This window comes from Danio rerio, chromosome 14 (genome assembly GCF_052040795.2).
Source record: "Danio rerio strain M-AB ecotype USA chromosome 14, GRCz13ab, whole genome shotgun sequence".
Taxonomy (NCBI): Eukaryota; Metazoa; Chordata; class Actinopteri; order Cypriniformes; family Danionidae; genus Danio; species Danio rerio.
The window spans coordinates 35,464,108-35,487,259 of NC_141034.1; the positions used below are offsets into that span (position 1 = coordinate 35,464,108).

At 42.9% G+C, this 23,152-nt stretch overlaps 1 protein-coding gene across 2 annotated transcripts in view; it reads right to left on the reverse strand.

Moving 5' to 3' along the window:
* The window catches only part of gpc3 (glypican 3), a 296,476-nt gene that overhangs the window by 126,355 nt on the left and 146,969 nt on the right, over window positions 1-23,152 (reverse strand). For both annotated transcript variants that reach the window (XR_015506644.1, NM_001305618.1), the window contains exon 4: window positions 2,809-2,951. Coding sequence is in view for 1 of the 2 variants with exons in the window: in NM_001305618.1 (NP_001292547.1) it covers window positions 2,809-2,951 (143 nt within the window). In the remaining variant the exon portion in view is untranslated. The remainder of the gene's footprint in view (window positions 1-2,808; window positions 2,952-23,152) is intronic.

The following is a 23,152-nucleotide window of genomic DNA, read 5'->3' on the forward strand; positions in this document are numbered from 1 at the left end:
TTTCCACTGGAATATGCAGTTCTATACATTTATATAGCACTTTTCTTGACACTCAAAGCGCTTTACACATTTTTGAGGGGAATCTCTTCATTCACCACCACTGTGACCACCACCACCACCTTATTTTGCCAGATCGCACACCACACACCAGCTGATTGGTGGAGAGGAAACAGAGTGATGAACATGAGGATGGTTAGGAGGCCATGATGGACAGAAGCCAGTGGGCAAATTTGGCCAGGATGCTACATTTACACCCGTACTTTTTTTTTTGAAGGACATAGAATTTTTAATGCTCCCATCCAGGTACTGACTCTAAGCATGTGAGAGTTGCACAGAGATAGCTGCCAGCTGATTTATAGCTGTTGGCTGAATTATTATTGTTTTTATTGTTATTATTGTTGTTATTATTATTATTATTATTATTATTATTATTATTATTATTTGATATGTACAAAGAGAGAATGTCGAGTGTTTTTGCAGACTACAGTGAATTAGTCTAATTATATAAAAAAGAACTTTACCATTAGAAGCTGGTTATTTTTAACAGACTATGTTTATAAAAGTGATTTTTGCATAATATGTTATGATATCATATGTTATTAAAGGGCACTTAGGTTATGGCAATGTGATTAAACATTGATGACTTAAATAACAAAATTAATAAACAATTTTAAAAAATATACATAGAAATCATTCACATTAAAATTACAATTTTACACTGCAAACTTTAACTTGATCTGACAAGTCACAACAAGAATAATAAAGATGTATTTCTAACCGTTTTTTAACAATATAAGAGAATGGCATACATAGGTCACAATGTCACTTTAACAATATTGGCACAGAAAAATTATTTCAGTGGAGTCACTTTCAGAAAGATTATATCAGATATTAGAAAGATACTGATTTCCCAGTGTTGGGTTGCAGCTGGAAGTGCATCCGCTGTGTAAAACATATGCTGGATAAGTTGGTGGTTTATTCCGCTGTGGCTACCCCTGATTAATAATGGGACAAAGCCGAAAATAAAATGAATGAATGAATAAAAGATATTGACAGCCAGTTACAATCAGTTTTGTTTTACCCCTTGTGCCTTTAAACGTCTCTCAAAAACAACACCAAAGTAGAATCAAACATTAATATCTTAAAATGCTTTCACTGGCAAAGATTTCTTTGACAGTATCAGTCATTAACCAAAATTATTTAGCAGTTTGCATAGGGACAGTATTGATTATATATCTACACATTATATTATACAGGATATATACATTATAAATGAAAAAAAAATTATTATTGCTTTCTGTCATGATGCAGTGTTACATAAAAAATAAAGAATACTAAAAATCACTCACACTAATTAATTTTTCATCATACTGTATTCATACAAACCACTCTGACACTGATACCACATAATTATAATCACACAATTTTAATTTGTTTGGCCTGCAGTGCTCAAAAGCACAAAACTGGATAAAGTGAGCATTTGCTCTACGAAAGAAGAATTTCAAGTTTTTTTTTTAATAATATATATTTGAATTAACACGGTCAAATTGATAAAATAAAATTAATTTAAAAAAATTAAAAAGAAATAAATGGGTTACATATATAACTACATATACTGTATATAACTAACTAGCATCAGGAAGTTCTCAGTAGGAAGAACTTCCCCAACATTATATCTTATTAGTTCAGTAAAGTCACAGTCCATTGAGACTATAATCCCCTTTCCTCCATGTGTTCAAAATAAGGAGAAAACTTCTATCACAGAAATGTAAGGCTCTGCCCTCTTGATTTTATCTGCTCCCACAGGAGCTTATTTACTCATTGAGTATGATTCAGAAAACAATTGTTTAAACAACCCAGGTTCTTTCTAAAAATGTATCCTTATATACATTTTTGGAGACTGCCAAATACATTCCAGGAGGTTTTTCTGCAGTTTTTGTTTTCGCGAATCCTGTGTATGCTTTTTCAGATCTAAAATATCTTTCGTGAGTGCCATTCGCGCCTGCAGTTTTTGCCTAAATCCACCAGAGGTCGCTGTCCACTGTTTGACTGACTGTATGACTGAGTGATTGACTGACCCCACCCTCTTCCTTTCCTAAACCCAACCAATTGTATTGACTGACCCACCCACTCACCCACTTTCCTAAACCAACCAACAATTTTCAAAAGCAATCCAGAAAAAGAAAGCCCTCTGATTTTTACCATGTTTTAGATTTTACCACATTCTCACCCTGCTATTTACTTGTTTATTTTATTTAGTGGCTTCTGTTTTTGTTTTACCTGCTTTCTGGACTTGAACCCCAGAATCATGGTCAGCTCCTCTCTGTGTGTAAAGTCCGCCGACGTACATAGCAAGCTAAGGGAAAAACTGGTAAAATCGGGAAAGCCGCCCATACAGAGGAAAGCGGTCAGCTGGTAAGAGCGAAAAAGGAACGACGTCATACCACCCCGTAGCGTTCATTTTAAAAATGAAATGCAGACAAACGTAGTTCTAGCTACATTATTGCGATCTGCCGAAACATATATGGGCTACGTTTTCGAAATGAGCCTATGTTGCTTTTAAAAGCGTATTAATTAATCTGAAAAGTAACTTGAGTTATATTTTAAAAAAGTAACTCAAATATTATAACTTTTTTTTAAAGTGATATTATTACGTAACTTCTGTTACTTGTAATGCGTTACCCCCAACACTAGTTATATATAATATATACTGTATGTTTATGGTAGGCTAATCATCCTTGGAGTATTGGTGTAAATCGTATTGAATGTTAAACATTATATATTCCAAACACTGAATCATAACTATACCTGCGGCGTCCAAACAGCGTCTCATCAGGGTCAAAGTTCATCGGAGGCCGATTGTGGTTCACGGTCGAGGCAGATGTGTGTTCAGCAGACACCGGCACGGCCCGGGATACCCGCGGGGGGGCATGCACGCACATTCCGCTCACCTGTAAACAGGACAAAAATCACTCTTTTACACAATCCTGGAAGACGTCCAGCTGAGAAAGCAATTAACGAGACAAACTGTCCCCAGCAAAACTTCCACCCCGTTCAGCTAATTGTCTGGCTGACGGTGCCACAATTGCCTCTGTTTGTTTATTCGTTTGAGTTGGATGACAATGGGATTTACATAACAAAACGAGGCATTGTTGGGTCTGTCAGACGCTCGTTCAATAATCATAACCCTCCGCAGAAAGTAAACAAGCCTCTCGTTCCCCTTCTCATGCGCGCTAAATGCTATTGTTTTTATACGGGACGACATCATAACAGTAATACCCCGCTCCCATGCTGGCTGTGGGAGATAATGGAGTCTTGCCATTCTTTCAGGTGCAATAAAAATGCAAATGCCTCTTAATGTTTGGCTTGTGGTTTAATGATTTGCCGCTGGTTTAATTTCCCATGGGGGCTGGTCTAGGAGCGTAATTTTGCCATGTAATGCTTGTGGCGTATTGTGCCTGCTTGTTCATGAATGAATATATCTGTGTGTCTCGGTAAACACACGAATGGGAAATTCCGATGGGACGCAGGACATGAGATCGATAGTACAAGGACATCTTCATAGCTGAGTTTAACAACTTTTTAACATGTTGGGAGACATCAGAGGGTGGGGACGAGCGGGTTTAGCCTACAGTCATTCATAAAATTTGCACACACCAACAAATACACCGACAAACTGCTGTTGAGCTAAATGACATGTTTATCAGAGCAGATCAATAGAAGCTCTTACTAGCAAACAGCCCAGGGGAGGGTAAATAGATACTGTTGATGTGTGCATGTGTGTTTGAGTGTGTATGTGAACAAGATTAAGAGAAAGAGCAAAAGACACAGTACTAGACAGAGACAAAAGCCGAACGGCGGAAGATCAGATCAGAGCGTCTTGACACAAATGTAATCCTGACGCAACATATTCCAGGAACTGCAACACTCTCTACCATCGCTTTCCTGTATTTCCTCAGGTTACAGGGTTTCATGCTCAAATGCAAACAGCTCAAATGGAAGCTACAAACAAAAATTGCTAATGTGGGCTATTGTATACTTAAAAAATAGACAAAAATTGGTTAAGGTAAGCAAACAAGTGCTGATATTCCGAACAACAGCAAGAGCTACCTTTTTTCACTGTGGACTGTACAATTACCACATTATTTTACTTATGAAACCTTGTTTTTATGGGCAGCAGAGTGGCTCAGTGGTTAGCATTATCATCTCACAGCAAGAAGGTCTTGAGGGTTTGAGTCCCGGCTAGGTCAGTTGGCATTTATGTGTTGAGTTTGCATGTTCTCCGTGTTTGGACTGGATTTTCTCTGGATGCTCTGGTTTCCTCCACAGTCCAAAGACATGTGATATAGGTGAATTTGTTTTAAACTAAATTGGCCTTAGTGTATGGGTGTTTCCCAGTACTGAGTTGCAGCTGGAAGAGCATCCGCTGCATAAAACGTATGCTGGATAAGTTGGCGGTTCACTCCACTGTGGCGACTCCGAATTAATAAAGAGACTAAGCCGAAAAGAAAATGAATGAATGAATGAATGATAAATTCTGCTTTATCTGTATCATGAACACACTTGTTTGTAGATCAAGTTTGACAGTTTTCTGCTGCTTTCTAGTCATTTTTCCCATTGGCAATTAAATCCAAAGATCTAAAACAACCGCAAAAACTAACCCACTTCCGCATAGCAGAATAAGGTCAATGAACACGGCACACTAAATCAAATTTTTAGCATCGTTCTCCAACAGAACAATTATTAGTGTAGTCAAAATAACAATTTTTTTATTTAATTTAAAATAAATATACAGCAAGCAGATGAAATTATGTACACAACGCAGGTTTTTATTAAATTGTTATTTTAAAAATGACCAAAAATTCAAATTCTGAAGTTCTGTGTAGATCTTTTTGCACAGCTTTGATCTTTTTTATTACTGTGACTATTTAAAGGTGCATCATTAAATTGATTATTGGAACAAATCATTCTTTTGTTGCTAAATTAAGTCTAGATAGGATACAGCTGTGGATACACAATATAGCATCATTTTTGTGACACTGTATAACAATAATTGATATTTTTAAATTACTGTGACGGTCGGTTTGGATTTGGGGTAGAAAAAAAAAACAATTTATAGGGAAATTTATAAATAATTCCAAGGCGATGCAGTGCCGCAGTAGGGAGTGCTGTCGTCTCACAGCAAGAAGGTCGCTTGGTCGCTGGTTCGAACCTCGGCTCAGTTGGCATTTCTGTGGGGAGTTTGCATGTTTTCTCTACGTTCGCATGGGTTTCCTCCAGGTGCTCTGGTTTCCTGTGTGTGTGTGTGGATGTTTCCCAGAGATGGGTTGCGGCTGGAAGGGCATGCGCTGCGTAAAAACATGCTGGATAAGTTGGCGATTCATTCCGCTGTGGCGACCCCAGTTTAATAAAGGGTCTAAGCCGACAAGAAAATAAATGAATAAATAATTCTTGTTAACTTCCGGTCTGATCTAGAAAGAACCCTAAATTAATCAGGGGGTGGCACGGTGGCTTAGTGGTTAGCACTGTTGCCTCACAGCAAAGTCGCTGGTTCGAATCCTGTGTGGCCCAGTTGGCATTTCTGTGTGAAGTTTGCATGTTCTCTCCGTGTTGAAGAGGGTATCCTCCGGTACTCCGGTTTCCCCCACAGTCCAAAGACATGCGATACAGGTGAATTGGGTAGGCTAAATTGTCCGTAGTGTATGAGTGTGAATGAGTATATATGGATGTTTCTCAGAACTAGGTCTGTGTTGTGTAAAGCATATGCTGAATAAGTTGGCGGTTCATTCCGCTGTGGCGACCCCCGATGAATGAAGGGACTAAGCTGAAGAAAAATAAATGATTGAATTAATTATTCAGCATAAAACCACAAACATCTCTCTTAGAGATTTCTGTGACTTTCAGATAACCCACCACTTATAACATCAACAAGTCAGACTGAAATCAATCCATTTAGAAAAGTCATATTTCCATATTTCTTTAAAAAAAAAATACTGTGATCATGAGGTACACGATTAATCATAAATTTAATGATTAAACATATTTTAACTTTTTATTTTACACCCAGAAACTTTACATCAAAATTTGGAGGGGGGAATAAAAATGTAATAATGTAGATTGTTTCTATAAATTATTATGCAGTAAAAATATGTTGTAGAGTTTCTGCACCACTTAATAAAATAACTTTAAATAGCTACTGTAAAGCGTACGGCAGTTTACCTGACAGAGTCCCTATATTTAGCAAAAGTACTGCATGAACCTGAACACATCAAGCGCTCTCCTCCGCTCATGTTAACACACTCAACCAATAGATTGTACACTAACCATCAATGGCAATCCTGCATGTACTGTACACTCTCCAATCTAATCCCAGACTCCCACACATTGGTCCCTAATGCTCCAGTGCTGTGAGCTCATGGGAAATCATTAGTGGCTGGTCTGAAGCATGGCTCTTTCCTGCTGTAATTTACTCTGTGTTTGTGGGTCTGTGTCCCTACGGCCTTGATTAATGCGATTGGGTGTGCGTTTGTCTCTGTGTGTGCATCCGGGGGCCCTTGGGAAGCTGTGGCACAGGTTTGTGTATGTGAGACTGTGTGTGTGATTGTTTCTCTCATTAGAGGGGTATTAATATCAGACGGGCGACAGAGGATGTGCTGGCTAACAGTAACACTGAGATAAGCGGCGTCTCACAGAGAGGCTCTTTAAATATCCAATGCCTTTTATCTGCAGCTCACACAACCCAGAGAGGAGCATTAGGAGCACACACACACACACACAACTGGGGAAAACACATGCACTTCGTGACGCAATGTTTAATACAGACATACATCCTCAGCAGAAACAATGGCTTATCGGCTCAGCTGAGAATACAAGAGGAATCGAATTCTGGAGGTTAAATGACAAACAAGGCTAGAGTAGAGGATAATGCTAAGATTTGAATCAAGATACTAACGCAATACACCATTCAGCACATAAATATTTAGCTTGACAATGACCTTTACTACAGTATATCGAAGCAAGTAATATACATCTATTACATCTAGAATTTGAGGCTAATACTATATAAATAAAAATTTAAATAATTTAGTACTGAATACTCAAATCACTTTTCTGCTCTTAACTTGAATATTTGACTAACATCTCACTTAATCCCCGATCAGATCACATGATTTTGTCAGGATTTCGGCACAATTTCCTTGACGTAGGGTGTCGTGGGGATTCATAAAGGAGCATATAATTTCTCAGTTATATCTGTGAGTGCATGTCAGGTAATCAAAAAATAGGCAGCATATTTACTTATGGGTGGGTCTCGGTTGGATCAATCAGTTCAATCATTGGTTATGCAAACTTTGACAACTTTCTCTAAAATAATAAAGTGTGTTAGGAAATTTTATTTGACAGACTGGCACAAATATGCAGATATCTCCATTCTCACAATGAGCTTCTGGGTTCTTTCAGGCTTCCAACTGAGTCTGTTCTTCTGAAGTAATCTGGAAACTCATTGAGTGCTGCGAATACATTGTAAAAGCCTGTTTGCTTATTCAAATTACTTGATTAACCTAATTAAACTGAAACTCACTGGCAATGGATGATTTTGTCATTAACAATGAAAACGGTTTATATAGGTTTCTCTGAAACTGTGAATATTTCACTTTAATTTAGGCTAGATTTTATTTTATTTAACAAACCAGATTCTGCTTTGACGCTGTATACAGCGTACTGGTTTTGAAGTATGTCACCTCAGATGTTATTCGTTATTTTTGTTTATCTAGTAGATAACTAACAAAAAATACTTTTAAATTAAAATACAAATTATACAAAACAAAACTCATTTCAAAAAGATAGTGGTTATTAAGACTGAAATAAATAAAGATTAAAAAACATTGAAATTAAAATAAGAAATATTGTTATAGCAACACTTGTGACTGCTTTGGGAAATAACACTCGTCATAGACATCAGGGGATGACTTATCGTGAAGGAACATGTAGACTGGCATATTTTTACCCACAACAAGTTAAGATTTTATCAAGACAAAATTGCATAATCTGACATAGTGACTTTCCTAACCGACAAAAAAAATCATGTGATCTGACCGAGGCTTAAGTTCAATTTAATTCAATTCAATTCAGCTTTATTTGTATAGCGCTTTTACAATGTAGATTGTGTCAAAGCAGCTTCACATAAATGGTCATAGTAACTGGAACAGTGTGGTTCAGTAACTGGAACAGTGTGGTTCAGGTTTTAGTGTTTAAGTTCAGTTCAGTTTAGCTCAGTTCAGTGTGATTTAATCATTACTGAGAGTTCAAACACTGAAGAGCCAATTCATCGATGCGTAGCTCTACCAATCCTGAACCATGCGAGGCAGTGGCAACAGCGGAGAGGGAAAAAAAACTTCACCTGATGGGAGTGAAGAAAAAAAACCTTGAGAGAACCAGACTCAGTTGGGCACGACCATTTTAATTTCTCCGCTGAAAATTTTTTTTTTTTTTAATTTTAGCAAGATTATGAGTGGTGCAAAAGTTGCTAGCAGTGCGAATTAAACATTGATGATCGGATGAGTCAACTTTTTCGGTCATGTTGGTACATGCTTCAGTGAATGAAGTTTATTTATTTATTTAAATGACATCTAATTTGTTAATCAAATAAGTTTTCAGGGATTTAAGGGATATTGAGTGTATTCCTACCTACAATAGCCTCTGATAGTGGTTTTAGAGTTGTAGGTCAAACTATGTGTCTAGTTTGAACTTACTTTTTAGCTATATTTAGATACAAATGCCCATTTTACATGAAAATTGTCTCGTGAACTCTAGTGGTGCTCTAGATCTGCTGGTTTCAGACTTAATGACTTCTTGCATGATTTTGTGCAATTGTGCATTTCCAATGGCATAAACCATTAAAGGGGTGGTCAAATGTATATTTGTCTGATGTGGGCAAATGTAATCTGTGCTTGATTGGTCTGATGACCCGATCTGTTGTGATTGGTCGACTTGGTTCCGTACGAGACAGAGAAAAACGCCCACCACAGTTACCGTACGTTCACACCGAAAGCGGCGAGAGCGTCAAAGTAGTCGGAAGTCATTCATTTTCAATGAGAGCCGGCGGCGATAGGCGGCGAGGAGCAGCGCGGTGCATCTTCGCCGGCGTGAGCGTCAAGGAGAGTTGAAATGAAGTCAACTTTATGGTAATGAGCTATGACGCGGTTCGGCTGCAAGCAATCAGAATGAAGACATTCATCGATTGATAGCAGTTCAGAGAACACAGACCTGTGAACTTTGGTTCCGACCACAGTTGTTCCCAAGGGTTTGATTATTGCGGTCGCCGGATTTCCAATTATTTACAATTTTTTCCTACAGGAACATACATTAAATAAGTTACTGGCGAGTTACTGATGTTCATTAATGCTATATAAAGTTATCTTAAAAAAGCGAATCTCACGCGATGTGACAGTACAAAACAGTACTGCTGCTTCAGGATATTTCAGACATATGGACACATATTGGATAAATAGAGCAAAGCCACACCACACGCAACTTGATCTTCCATTGTTGTATGAATTTGATAAGAAGTGCGCAACATTTTCACGCTAGAAACATGTTTTATGCAGGAATGTAACTGATATGCAGCAACGGCTCCTTTAAATATGAGATCAATGTTGCGAGTTTTGACGCTCTCGCCCCAGGAGCTGAAGGCAGAGAGCGTTGTCGCCAGGGCGGCCAGAGCGACCTTGAATGCTCTCGCCGCTTTCGGTGTGAACGTACGGTTATGAAATAGAGGATGTAAGAGCCTAATGCAGTAATGCAATAAAACAATGCAGTTAAGCACCAGCATATTACTCAATTCGTAACGCTAACCCCAAGTAATAACAACGACAAACATTCACATTCACACAGTGGCAAAAGTTGAACTATTTTGAAAATTGACTGTGCCACACATGTGAGGAACAGCTGATGGTGGCCATGGCAAAGGCAAATTGCAGCGAATTGCGAGTTCAGAAACACATTTAAATAGGTAAAGGAACCTATTTAACCGTTTTCAACGTAGTTTTGGATGAAATATATGAATAGCCTTATTAAAAAAAAAACACTGATCTATAATAGATACGTGATTACAAGCCGGGTGGAGCAATTAAAAGGTACAACACACATTTAAACACATATTTTGCAAACCACAAAGAATGAGACATACAATTTTAATTACACTTACATGTTGTGATCCGGCTGCTGCGACTTCCTTTAATAGCAAACGGCTAGTGTAGTTTATTGTATCAAAAATCAGAAAAATGACAGGAAAAAACACAGCACTAGGTTGGCTATACTGAAGTATTGTTGTAAAAATGCATAAAGTCTAACCCATATTATTGTTCTGACATCCTTCAGGAAGGATTAAACGCTAACTAGGGAAGTCAAGGATGGAAGAAAGGACCAAACTAATGAAGGAAGGAAGGACCAAATGAATGAGTGAAGGACTGACCAAACTAAAGAACGAATGAGTGAGTGAATGAATGAATGAATGAATGAATAAGTGAATGAACAAATGAAGGAAGGAAACAAGAATAAATTAACAAATGAATGAGTGAATGAATGAAGGGAGGAATGAAGGAAGGAACAAAATGAATAAAGGAACGAACAAACGAATGAAGGACAGAACAAACAAACAATGGAAGGAAGGAAAGAACGAACATAGGAAGATCCCTAAATGATCACCCTTAAAGATGCTTCACATTTAATGCACTTGAGCTCAACCCTTTTTACTGCCAGAGTGGTGACAAAACAAAATTCTATTGGCATTTTTTTTTAAAAGGGAGGAGCTACTAAATTTTTTTATATATTGGTTTAGATTACATCAAACATTGACTAATATGCACATTTCAAAGCACTCCACAAGACCTTTAAAAAAGTGGAAGCCAAAATACACAGCTTTAGACAACCGTGTAAAACACTGCAGACTGGGTGAAACACTGCAGAGACTCTTTTCACAAAACAAAACAAAAAAAAACAATGCTAAAAAGTTTAGAACAGCAGCATATGCTTATGACAAGTTTAGAAGTGTAGTCGATGTTAGATCTATAGGGAGCCGTCACCGTCCCTTATTCCTGACTGAGACGTACAGAGATTTCCCCTCAGGTGTTCAGTCTGGAGGTGCTATAAGTGTGTGAAACGGCTCCAGTCTGTTCTGTTCTCATCCTCTGTGTCAGGCGAGATGTAGCTACACCCGAAGTCTGCATGAACCTCCTCATTTACAGCCGAGAGGTCAGAGAAGGAGGAGCTGCTCTCCCCCGGGTGAACATGGGCTTTCGGAAAACACATTTCTGCTCACTCTATCACTTTCATGCACCCTTAAAGTATGCTTCTCAATCTCATTTTTTCCCTCTCTCTTTCTCTTTGTCGCCATTGCTCTCTCACTTCTGCTCAGTAACTGGTAAAAATAGTGCTTCATAAATCATGCATCCTTTTCCAGAGCAAAGAGACTTTAAAAGGAGAAATGAGAGAAAGAGCGAGCACATTCAATGAGAGCTTTGATGAGTGAGATGTCACACCGCTAGATAGGAGATGGCCAAAGGGTCTTCGTACTGAGATGTAATATCATTGTTTTACAGCAGAATTAGATTCAGGGAGGAACAGGAATTATTCTGGAAACTTTTGAAGGTGATTCAAGCCAACAAGATGAAAAATGGTTGTAGGGCATTTTGACTGACATCGGTGGAAGAAAGTAAAATTTGGCTTTACACTAGGAAGTTTTCAAGTTAGGCAGATATATTTTATTAAATGAAGAAGTAAAGCAAAGTAAAAGTAACAGTCAAACTGCTTTCTGAAATCTAAATTCAGTTTGTGCATCACAGTGGCGGGGTGTGTAGCATGATCTCCTCACAGCAAGAAGGTTACTGGTTCAAGCCCTGGCTGGGTCAGTTGTTATTTCTGTGTGGAGTTTGCATGTTTTCCCTGCGTTTGTGTAGGTTTCCTCTGAGTGTTTTCTCCATAGTCCAAAGACATGCGGTATAGGTGAATTGAATAAGCTTAATTGGCCGTGGTGTTTGGTTGTGGCTGAGAGGGCATCCACTGCGCAAAACATGTGCTGGATAAGTTGGCGGTTCATCCTGCTGTGGCAACACCCGATGAATAAAGGGACTAAGCCAAGGAAAATGAATGAATGAATGAATTCAGCTCTCATTTTTGAAAAGATATTTATATTAGATCATTTCTTGTTTTAAAATTTCGTAACATTTTTTTTCAGGAAAAAGTCATGAATAAAAGCCAAAATATAGAAGTTAGTCATCTGTAGTTTAGCTCAAAATTGATTTCAATCTAGTTGTCACGATCACCAGTGATCTAGCCTGTGCAGATCGCTGAAGTGACTACACATATGCTACTAATAAGAACTACAAGTCCCATCATGCACCGCACACACACACACACACACCAGTTCCAGTTGTCTCTCTAGTTGCACTCACAAAACTGATAACTTATAATGCACTAATCAGACAGACCATATAAACAGCACTTACACACACAGACTTTGCTGAGTCTTGTTATCCTGTAGCATCACAAAGCGTTAATCCAGTCTAGTCTTTTTGTGTTTTGATCTTTGCCTTGTTTTCCTGTTATTGATTCGTTGCCCCTTGTACTGGCCTGTTTTTTGACTACGATCTAGTGGTGAACAAAGCGAGGCTTCATGATACACTGAAACAGTTTAAGCAGCAAATGTGTCAAAACTTTGAAACATTTCGAAACCCGCCTCTACAGTGATTTTTATGCATTGCATGAGTTTTTATGTATAGCAAAGAAACAGTTAAGCAAATTGAGGCATTAAACCCCACATTGTAGAGTTGAGGTTTCAAGTGATTTAGTGAAGTGGTGACAATTCCAGACTAACATGTCAAGAAAATGGGTTTGAATCTATAGTGATGCAGCTATGGATGTTAGTTTTTAAATGCTCTGTTCTTGTAACGTGTTTTAACATTGGTCTGACATCTGAATGAACACTTTGTGAATAAATATGTTTTGTTTCGGCCATAAAAAGTAACATTATTAAATGTTTATTTTTAAACAATTTGATTTGATTTATAAAGTCACATAAGTGACAATTACACACCTGTAACATCCATAATGAGTAATGTCAGATCCATAATAAATCTTTTTTCTCATAGGCTAAATAGAAAATGTCAGATAAAATAATAATTTTTGTTCAACTCTTATCCTTTTCATTATCATTATTTGTTTTGGGTTGAGCAGTTTAATATGGTATAAGCAGAAGCAAAAGCTCTTTTAATTTTTCAATAACTTGAGTCAAACACTTCTAGTGGGCGAAGTAGTGGCGCAGTAGGTAGTGTTGATGCCTCACAGCAAGAACGTCGCTGGGTCAGTTGGTGTTTCTGTGTGGAGTTTGCATGTTCTCCCTGCGCTTGTGTGGGTTTCCTCCTGGTGCTCCGGTTTCCCCCACAGTCTAAATACATGCGGTACAGGTGAATTGGGTAGGCTAAATTGTCAGTAGTGTATGAATGTGTGTGTGAATGTGTGTGTGGATGTTTCCCAGAAGTGGGTTGCGGCTGGAAGGGCATCCGCTATGTAAAAACTTGCTGGAAAAGTTGGTGGTTCACTCCACTGTGGCGACCCCAGATTAATAAAGGGACTAAGCCGACAAGAAAATGAATAAAACGCTTCTGGTGAACTGTATGTCGTTACAAAATCAGCATGTTTAAGGTCTGTTTTCCTTAAGAAATCAACTTCAATCTTCACTGCCTGATTGATATACGATATAAAGTGGGTCTCAGTATTAAAATACATTTTTCCCACCATGTCTTTAAAATATGAAAATGATTTAACCTCAGTACTTTTAATGGAGTTTTTGCATTCGCCTACTGATCCTGACAGGCGCATGTGTATGTAAACTGCTTTTCATTTTGTTTTACACTTGAACAATGTTGGAATACCAATTCCTTGCATTCTGAATAAAAAAGGCCAGGAGAGAGTTTTCTTCAATGTCAAAAATGTAAGTAATGTATTAGATACAAATGAATATTTTGAGGATAGAGATCTGGGCTATGTTATCCCAATGCAATAATTACATTCAAGAGGCTCGCAACTAACTTACATTTCCCTGACTCCAGCATATATACACAACTGATAATAACAGGTGGAGTTTAGGTGTTATGTCACTTATCAGTCATTTTCCAGTCCTTTGGCTGTTGCACCCAAACATACTTCATCTTTCTGCAACCCTTCTCTGCATACCAGAACTGAGTGCATCTTCAATATATTTCACAACTTCTTGAAGCATCCAGCTCCTTGTGACATGTCCACATTTCTTATTAGACAGAGGTCTGCAGCGAGGCCCCCCGCACTATATTTATTCTTATTTTGCTATTTCCCTCTTGTCAGCAGTTAGCTCTAAGAAATACGCAACACAGTAAGAAATAAGACGTATGTTTGGTTAATATATGGTATCATACAAAAGAAAAAGATCGATTAATTTGTTGTTAATCTAAAAAATGTTTTCTAATTACAAAATGAAGACACAAAAGTAATAAAAAATAAATCCCTTTTCCCCCACAACAACTAAATGAAAGTTAAAGCCTATTTACCTGATTATATTCTGATTACATTACAACATCGATGCTATAAAATGAACAGTATAAAACTGAAAAAAAGTCACATTAACCATTCACTGGAAGTTTATTGGTATGGAAAGAAACACTAGCTGTGCATATACCCCATTCACAGAATTCCAACAAAATATGTTGCATACTGTAAACTTGCGTACTTTTTGGTCACATCCATAATGCATGTTTATTTCTCTCATTTAAGATATAAAACAGGTTTACAGATTGACGTTTTTCTTATCCCCTAACTCTGTGATTAGATGAGAACGTTCGAGGTTACTAAAGTAACCCTTCGTTCCCCGAGGAGGGGAACGGAAGCACTATAAGTGGATTTGATTGTAAAATCCACGCATTGGGAGGTTCGGTTCAGAAGCTACTCGTCTGAAAGAGTATTGAACGGGCCAATTAAGAATGAATTGGCAGCGCAAGCCTGCGCAGGTGAGCGGCATAAGCAATCAACTGAGTATATAAGCTCACCTGGCGCCAGCAGACGCTATCCTTTTTAAGCTGAAGAGACTTTCAACAGCTAAGGGACAGTCATTATGGCGACGGAGTATAGTGCTTCCGTTCCCCTCCTCGGGGAACGAAGGTTTACTTTAGTAACCTCGAACGTTCCCCTTCGGGGGGAACTTCAGCACTATAAGTGGATTTGATTGTAAAATCCACGCATTGGGAGCCCATTGAAAGCGCCATAATGACTGCACCTTACCAACACCCCCGATGAGGAGATAGTCAAGCAAGCGTGACGCACCCACATCATGGGGGGCGCGGTCCTCCAACGTGTCCCTGGCCCTAATTTATCCTACTTCAACAGAAGTTTTACGGATTTATATATATTTTTTGGGAAGTCGTGAGCATCTAGATAATTCTAGGAAAATACGACAGTACGTTGGGAAGCGTGCAATCCCGATAGGGAGGACGCTGCGGAGGCCATCCGTTACCCAAGGGGGGATAGATGGCAGAATTTACATATGGACTAGCCCTAAAAAGGGGGAGTACGCATAGCAAAAGAGTGGTTAGCGGGGAGGGAAGACACGGGTCCGCCCAGGGGGGGGACTTAACCGTGGCGGAATAAGCATATGGGATCGCCTAGTGGGGATCACGCATAGCAGGCACCTTTACCCAAAACGCGGGCTGACCAGCGGGCAGACCTACAACGTAGTGGGCCAGCAAGTGACTCCTCCGCTGAGTCAGTGCTGGGGGCCACGGAGGAATCTGCAGGGCTCACCTGACGGGGAACTTTACTGACAGATAAAAAGGCGCACGTATCTCCGTGTTAGGGAAAATGGCGCAGCAAGCGTGTTTCAACACCCTACCGAATTGTTTCCTCAATCACCAAGGGTTACCTAATACCCTTCAGGAAACCGGCTCCACTCGCAGATTGTAAAACCTTGCAAATGTGTTGGGTGTCACCCAGCCCGCAGCTCTACAGATGTCTGTTAGAGGGGCGCCGCGTGCGCGCGCTCGAGAGGATGCGAAGCTCCGAGTGGAGTGCGCACGCGCTCTCGGGGGACGCGGCTCATCTCGGCTCTGATAGTGAAAGAAAGGCATCCACAATCTAGTGGGAACTTATTTCGGTACGGCACTTCCCTGCTGCCGACCGCTATAACAGACGAAGAGCTGCTCAGATGATCTAAACTCTGAGTGCGGTCCGGATAATACGCAAAACGCGAACTGGACAATAAGAAGGGCTGGGTCTGCCTCCTCCGAGGGCAGCGCTTGCAGGCTCACTACCTCGTATTAAAACGGAGTGGTAGGAACCTTGGGCACATATCGCGGGCGGGGTCTCAGGACGTGAGAGAAGCCAGCCCAATTACAGGCACGAGTCACTGACCGAAAAATGCCTCCGGGTCCCCGACCCTCTAATCGATATCAACGCGACCAGCAGAGCTGTCTTCAGGGACAGAAAGATACTGAGTCGAGGATCGAAGGGATCTGACGCGGCTTGTGTAGCGAGGGCGAGATCCTAAGAGGGCATGAGAGGGGGCGGGGTGGATTAATTCGCTTAACACCCCTGAGGAACCGGATGATGAGGTTATGCGTTCCCACGGTGCTGCCAGCCACCGCGTTATGAGAGCGGAGATGGCAGCCACGAAACCTTGAGTGTGGAGGGCGACAGCCTGCTCTCCAACTTCTCTCGGCGTAAAGAAAGCACAACGCTGATCTGGCAAATTACGGGGGTCTTCTCAGCGAGAGACACACCATTCAGTGAATAGACTCCACGTCAGGGCATAGGCGCGCTCGGGGAGGGGGCTCTAGCCCGAGTGACGGTATTAGCCACCGCAATCGGAGGTTACCTAAGTCTTCCTCGCGTCTAAAAATCTCTTCAAAGATCGGCGAGGGTGCCAGGTGGTGCCCTGTCCCTGAGAGAGTAGGTGCTCTCTCGAAGGGACTGCCAGGGGAGGGCTATCGCGAGGGAGAGCTCTGACATCCAGGTCCGTTTGAGCCAGAGGGGCGCAACCAGCAACCTGTTCCTCGTCCTCCCTGACCTTGCACAGTAACTGCGCGAGCAGGCTCACTGGGGGAAACGCGTATTTACGCGTGCCCCGAGGCCAGCTGTAAACCAGTGCATCCGTGCCGAGAGCACTCGGTCAGGGAAAGAACAACTGGCAATGAGCGATCTCGGGGGAAGCAACAGATCGATCTGGGCTTCCCCGAATCGCGCCCATATCAGCTGAACAGACTCGGGGTGGAGTCTCCATTCTCCAGGACGCAAGGCTGCCGTGAGAGCGCATCGGCTGCACGGTTGAGCTTGCCTGAATATGAATGGCGTGCAGCGATTTCAGCCGCGGATGACTCCAGAGGAGCAGACGGCGGGCGAGCTGAGACATGCGGCGAGACCGCATACCCCCTATACGGCTGATATACGCCACCGCCGCCGTACTGTCCGTCCTGACCAGCACGTGTTGCCGCTCCAGCACCGGAAAAAAAACGGTGGAGAGCGAGGAACACTGCCAACAGCTCCAGGCGATATGCCAATGCAACTGGGTACCTTTCCACAGGTCCGCAGCCGCATGCCCGCAACGCACAGCCCCCCAGCCCGTGTTGGAAGTATCTGCTGAAACGACAACAAGACTGGACGCCTGTTCTAGAGACACCCAGGCCTGTAGGAACGAGGGGTCGCTCCAAGGGCTGAGGGCGCGGCGACACAGCGCAGTAACAGAGACTCGGTGTGCGCGCGCGTGCCATGCGCGTCTGGGGACTCGATCGTGAAGCCAGTGCTGAAGTGGTCTCATATAGAATAATCCGAGCGGCATGAAGCGGCTGCGGATGCCATATGCCCCAGGAGCCTCTGAAATAGTTTCAGTGGGACCACTATTTTACTGTCGAGCTCTCTCAGACAGTACAGCATCAGCTGAGCGCGCTCTCCGGAGAGGCGCGCTGCCATGGTGACCGAGTTCAGCTCCAGCCCGAGAGAAGAGATCCTCTGCACGGGGGCGAGTTTGCTCTTTTCTCGGTTGACCTGAAACCCCCACAGGTGGAAGTGCCAGAGCACTTTGTCTCTGTGCATAATCAACTGCTCCGAGAGAGGGCAAAAATCAGCCAGTCGTAAAGAAATTGAGTATGCAGATGCCCGCGAGCCGAAGGGGCGCTGAGGCACCCTCCGCGGGCTTGGTGAGGACCCGCGGAGACAGAGAGAGCCCGAAGGGGTGGGCTTTGTATTGCCAAGCTCGACCTTCAAACGCAAACCGCAGAAACTGTCGGTGGCGAGGAAGAGTGGAGACATGGAAATACGTGTCCATCAGGTCTAATGCTGCAGACCAACCCAGAGGACGAACGCACCGGAGGATGCGCTTCTGCGTGAGCATTCTGAACGGCAGCTTGTGCAGACAGCGGTTCAAAACGCGCAGATCTAGGATTGGCCGTGACCCACCGCTCTTTTTGGGCACGATGAAGCGTGGGCTGTAAAACCCGCTCTCCATCTCGGCTGGAGGGAGCGGCTCGATTGCATCCTTCGCCAGGAGGACAGCAATCTCCTCTCGCAAGACAGGGGCGGACAGGGGGCTGACCCTGGTGAATACACACCCGTGACTTGGGGGGCCGTTTCGCGAACTGAATCGCATAGCCGAGTCTGATTGTGCGTATGAGCCACCGCGAAGAGCTGGCCCGCGCTAACCAGGCAGGCAGAGCTCCTGCTAATGGACTCATCGCTACAATCGCTGACGTACCAGCAGTGGGGCAGCGCGGAGTGGGTGTGCTGATCCGGGAAGCTCGCGGGTCCCACGGAAAAGCTGGAGGTGAGATATTTGCTCTCACTCCAAACCCGAGCTCCGGAGGGGAGGCTCGAGGGGTGGGAGAAAGGAGACCGTCCTCCCAGCGCTCGTGAGCCACTGGCGAAACGCACCGAATCTGCAAGCTAGAAAGCATAGCGTCCCAGACTGGCAGATTTCGGGCTGTCACATCTGGGGAAGTGAAAAATGCCCTTTCATAATGTTTTCATGGCAGTAAAAAGTGCCGTTGGAAATGGGGCCCCGCCCTCCAGCGGGGAAAGAGCAAGTTCCCTCTTCTCCAGATGGCCTGTCCCAGGGGCGCTTCGCGGTCCGTTGCCGGACTTAGCGGCGTTCTGGGCAGGGGGGCTGCCTGCTTCCGAGGTGCCCGACGCGCTCGCTTCGCCAGAGGCGTGTGCGGGGGCGGAGCAGCTCTCGTAGGCGGGCGCCTTCGGCGAGGAGCAGGTATGAATGGCACGGCGGGCGGAGCGGGCTACGGACCGCCGATAAGACATCACCCACCAACTGCTCTCTCACCGCCTTGAATTCCTGGGTGAATTCACAGACAGTGTCGCCGAACCTGGCTGGGGATATGGGGAAGTCAAGAAAGCGGACTTTGTCGACTTTGCGCATATCAGCCAGGGGTGGCGCTCCTGGACCACTAATGTGGACATCGTCCTCCCCAACGCACACGCAGCGGACTCAGTAGTCCGAAGAGCTAAGTCGGCGGCGGTGCGAAGCTCGTAAGCCTGGGTTGGACCCACCCTCGTGCAGCTCGGCCAGCGCCTGCGCTTGGTAGCGCTGGTAGGTGGCTATCGCATGCAAGGCGGAAGCAGCCTGGCCCGCAGCTATGTAAGCTCTAGCTCCGAGGGAGGTAGATAACTTACAGGCTTTGGATGGGAGACGAGGCGGACCCCGCCAAGAAGAGGCGCCGCGCGGATTTACCGCCATCGCGCACTCAACCTGAGGAATCGCCACATACCCCCTGGCTGTTTCACCGTCAAGAGTGGTTAGGGTGGAGGAACACGCAGCACGAGCAGAAAAAAGTGCTTTACAAGACCGCGTGAGCCTACTGTGCACCTCCGGGAAGAAGGGAACGCCCCTCTAGTCGGTCCGGCCGCGGAGCTGGGGGATAAACCATCTCCAACCCACGGCCGAAGCAGCCCGGGAAAGCACGGCTAACATGTCCGTTTCAGGATCCGTAGTGACAGTGCTCACCAGCCCGAAGGGGGCGAGCGGGTCTGGATCATCATCGGACAATGAAAGCCCACCCTCCGATGCCGCGGTGGACATCTGGTCTCCGGTGTCATCGGGCGTAAGGGCTACCATCTGTTAGACGGATCGCTTCCCCCGCCCGAAGCTTGGATAGAGCGCTTAGAGGAGCGGGAGGTCCGCGGGCCCGTGGGCGACGGATTATCTCTCGCTGAAACCCTCAGATCTGCCCGAGTGCCCGCTGCAGAGCAGGGGACAACTGGGGTGGTTCACCCTTTTGCAAAGGCTAACCGCGATCTTGCGCAACAGTCATGGCATCGCAATGACGACATGAACTGCCCGCGAGCAGCGCATTAACATGCTGGACCCCCAGACATGCAACGCAGTGCCCGCGCCCATCATCCGAGGACAGGAAACCACCGCATCCAGAAACGCACAGTCGGAGCGCCGTCCTGATAAGGACGTGCTGCACGACTGTGTTGCTCTTTCTGTGAAGTTTGCAACTTTATACGCACCGCTCTGGAGGACCGGACCCAAAGAACGCCAGGCAAGGGAGAAACCCAGCTCGACCGTCTGCCACTGCGTGTACACACTCTGGACCGGGAGAATGCTCTCGTTCGCTCAGAATCGCTGGTCACAGCAGGAGGAACCCTCATCGACTCGATCAGAAAGTCTCTGAAGCGAAAAGGATAGCGTCTGCTGGCGCCAGGTGAGCTTATATACTCAGTTGATTGCTTATGCCGCTCACCTGCGCAGGCTTGCGCTGCCAATTCATTCTTAATTGGCCCGTTCAATACTCTTTCAGACGAGTAGCTTCTGAACCGAACCTCCCAATGCGTGGATTTTACAATCAAATCCACTTATAGTGCTGAAGTTCCCCCCGAAGGGGAACTAATTATCTACATTCTCTATGAATATATGTTTCAAGTTTTTAATCGCAAATGTGAATTTCATAATACTAGAATTGCTCATATATTTACTCTTTACTTGTTCCAAACCTTAATTAGTTTCTTACATCTGTCGAACACAAAAGAAGATAATTTGAAGAATAACGGAAACCTGTAACCATTGACTTCCATGACATTTGTTTGTCCTAAGTAAGTAAATAGTTACAGGTTTCCAGCATTCTTCCAAATATCTTCTTTTGCCTCCAACAGAAATTCATAAAGGTTTAAAACCAATTGAGGGAGAGTAAATAGTGAGAAAGATTTTATTTTTGGGTGAACTATCCCATAAGACATTTTTCTGTAACAAAGAACACTGTTATAGCATTTTATATTACACTTCTGCAGTACTACAAAAGTACATTGAAACAGCTTAACTACCACCACACGGCTTGAAAATACAGTTCAGTTCGTGGCATTGATGCTTTTATCTGCTCTCCACCTCTGATGGTTGTAGAGCACATGTGTAGGTGTGTGACCTTTCCACACAGTTTCTGTGTTACAAAAGCTGAAGCTTCACAAACAGCGAAGTCCTTGCTCGAGTTCAGCAGCTACAGAGCTGAGCTGTTGTCGAGAATCGATCAGAAACTTCATGGCATCCATAGCATTCTTCACTCCAGTGTGCGATTATCTGTGTGTGTGTGTGTGTGTGTGTGTGTGTGTGTGTGTGTGTGTGTGTGTGTGTGTGTGTGTGTACGCTCTTTTTGTTCACTGTTTTCTTTTCAAGGGAATGTTGAGGTGGAGAAAAGAGTTTTGTGCTCTTCTTCTTACTATTTTTTCTCTTTTTGTGTGATCAACAGCTGTCCGCCCAAATACAAGGGGTCTGTCGTAGTGAAAACAGCCAATTAGGCTAAAGATGGTGTGTGTGTGTGTGTTTGTCTGTAAAGTGTCTGATTTGTGTCTAAACACAGTGATTTTCCTCACTAGACGTAACCTGTGTTCTTGCAGGGCCTGTGGAGTAATGAATTCAAGGAAGATTGACATTTTAAAAGTGTCACAATGTCATTTTTAGGTCAAAGGTGGACGTGCAGGCAATTGGGACACATCTTCCCCAAAGTCGACTGAATAATCCCTAGGATGGTCTCTAAGCAGTCACAGCTGACTGAATGTACAGTTCCTATAAAATGTATGCAAAGCCTGGAATTTCAAATGAGCTTCTGTACATTTCTGTACATTTGGTTTGACTAATACAGTTTGATTAAACAGAAATGGCATATTTCATTTTTGAACATTTATATTTTGTAATGCAGCAATACTTTTCAGAAATACATTTTTTGTGTTTTATTTGTAAGAGATAAAGGCATATTTTCCTTTGTAAACTAATGTGACAACATTGTTGTTATTTTTTAATAGATTTTTACTGCTACAGTAAGGAGAGTATTGATAGTAATATACAGTTAAAGTCAAATTTATTAGCCCTCCTGTATTTTTTTTATATTTTCTAAGTGCTGTTTAGCAGACATTTTAAACATCCATTTAATCATTGTCCTTCGGCTAAATCCCTGATTATCAGGGCTCACTACAGCAGAATGAACCATCAACTATTCTATCATATGTTTTATTCACCGAATGCCCCTCCAGTCGCAACCCAGTCTGGGAATTACCCATACACTCTCGTATTCACACACAAACTCATGCAGTACACTCATTTATTTAAACTGCATGTCTTTGGACTGTGGGGAAACCGGAGCACCCGGAGGAAACCAGCTGCAACCCATCTCTGGGAAACATCCATACACACTCATTCACACTCATACACTCTGGACAATTTAGCCTACCCAATTTTCCTATACCGCATGTCCTTGGACTGTGGGGGAAATCGGAGCAAACGGAGGAAACCCGTGTAAACATGAGGAGAACATGCAAACTCCACAAAGAAATGCCAACTGGCCCAGCCGGTACTCAAACCATCGACCTTTTTTCTGTGAGTGGATAGTGCTAACCACTTAGCCTCCGTGCCGCCTCAACATTTTAAACATAAAAGCTTTAATAAATTATTTCTGATTTTGAAGCATTTCTTTATTTTTCGTTTTGTTTATTTTCAAATATGTAACAAAGTATCAAATATAATGCAAAAGGGTTAGGATGCAAACACTTCATTAAAATAAAAAAGTGATAAAGAATGTACAATTGTAAATAAGTTGTGTATATTTTCAAAGCAAAACATTATTTTAGGTTGCAACAATCATAA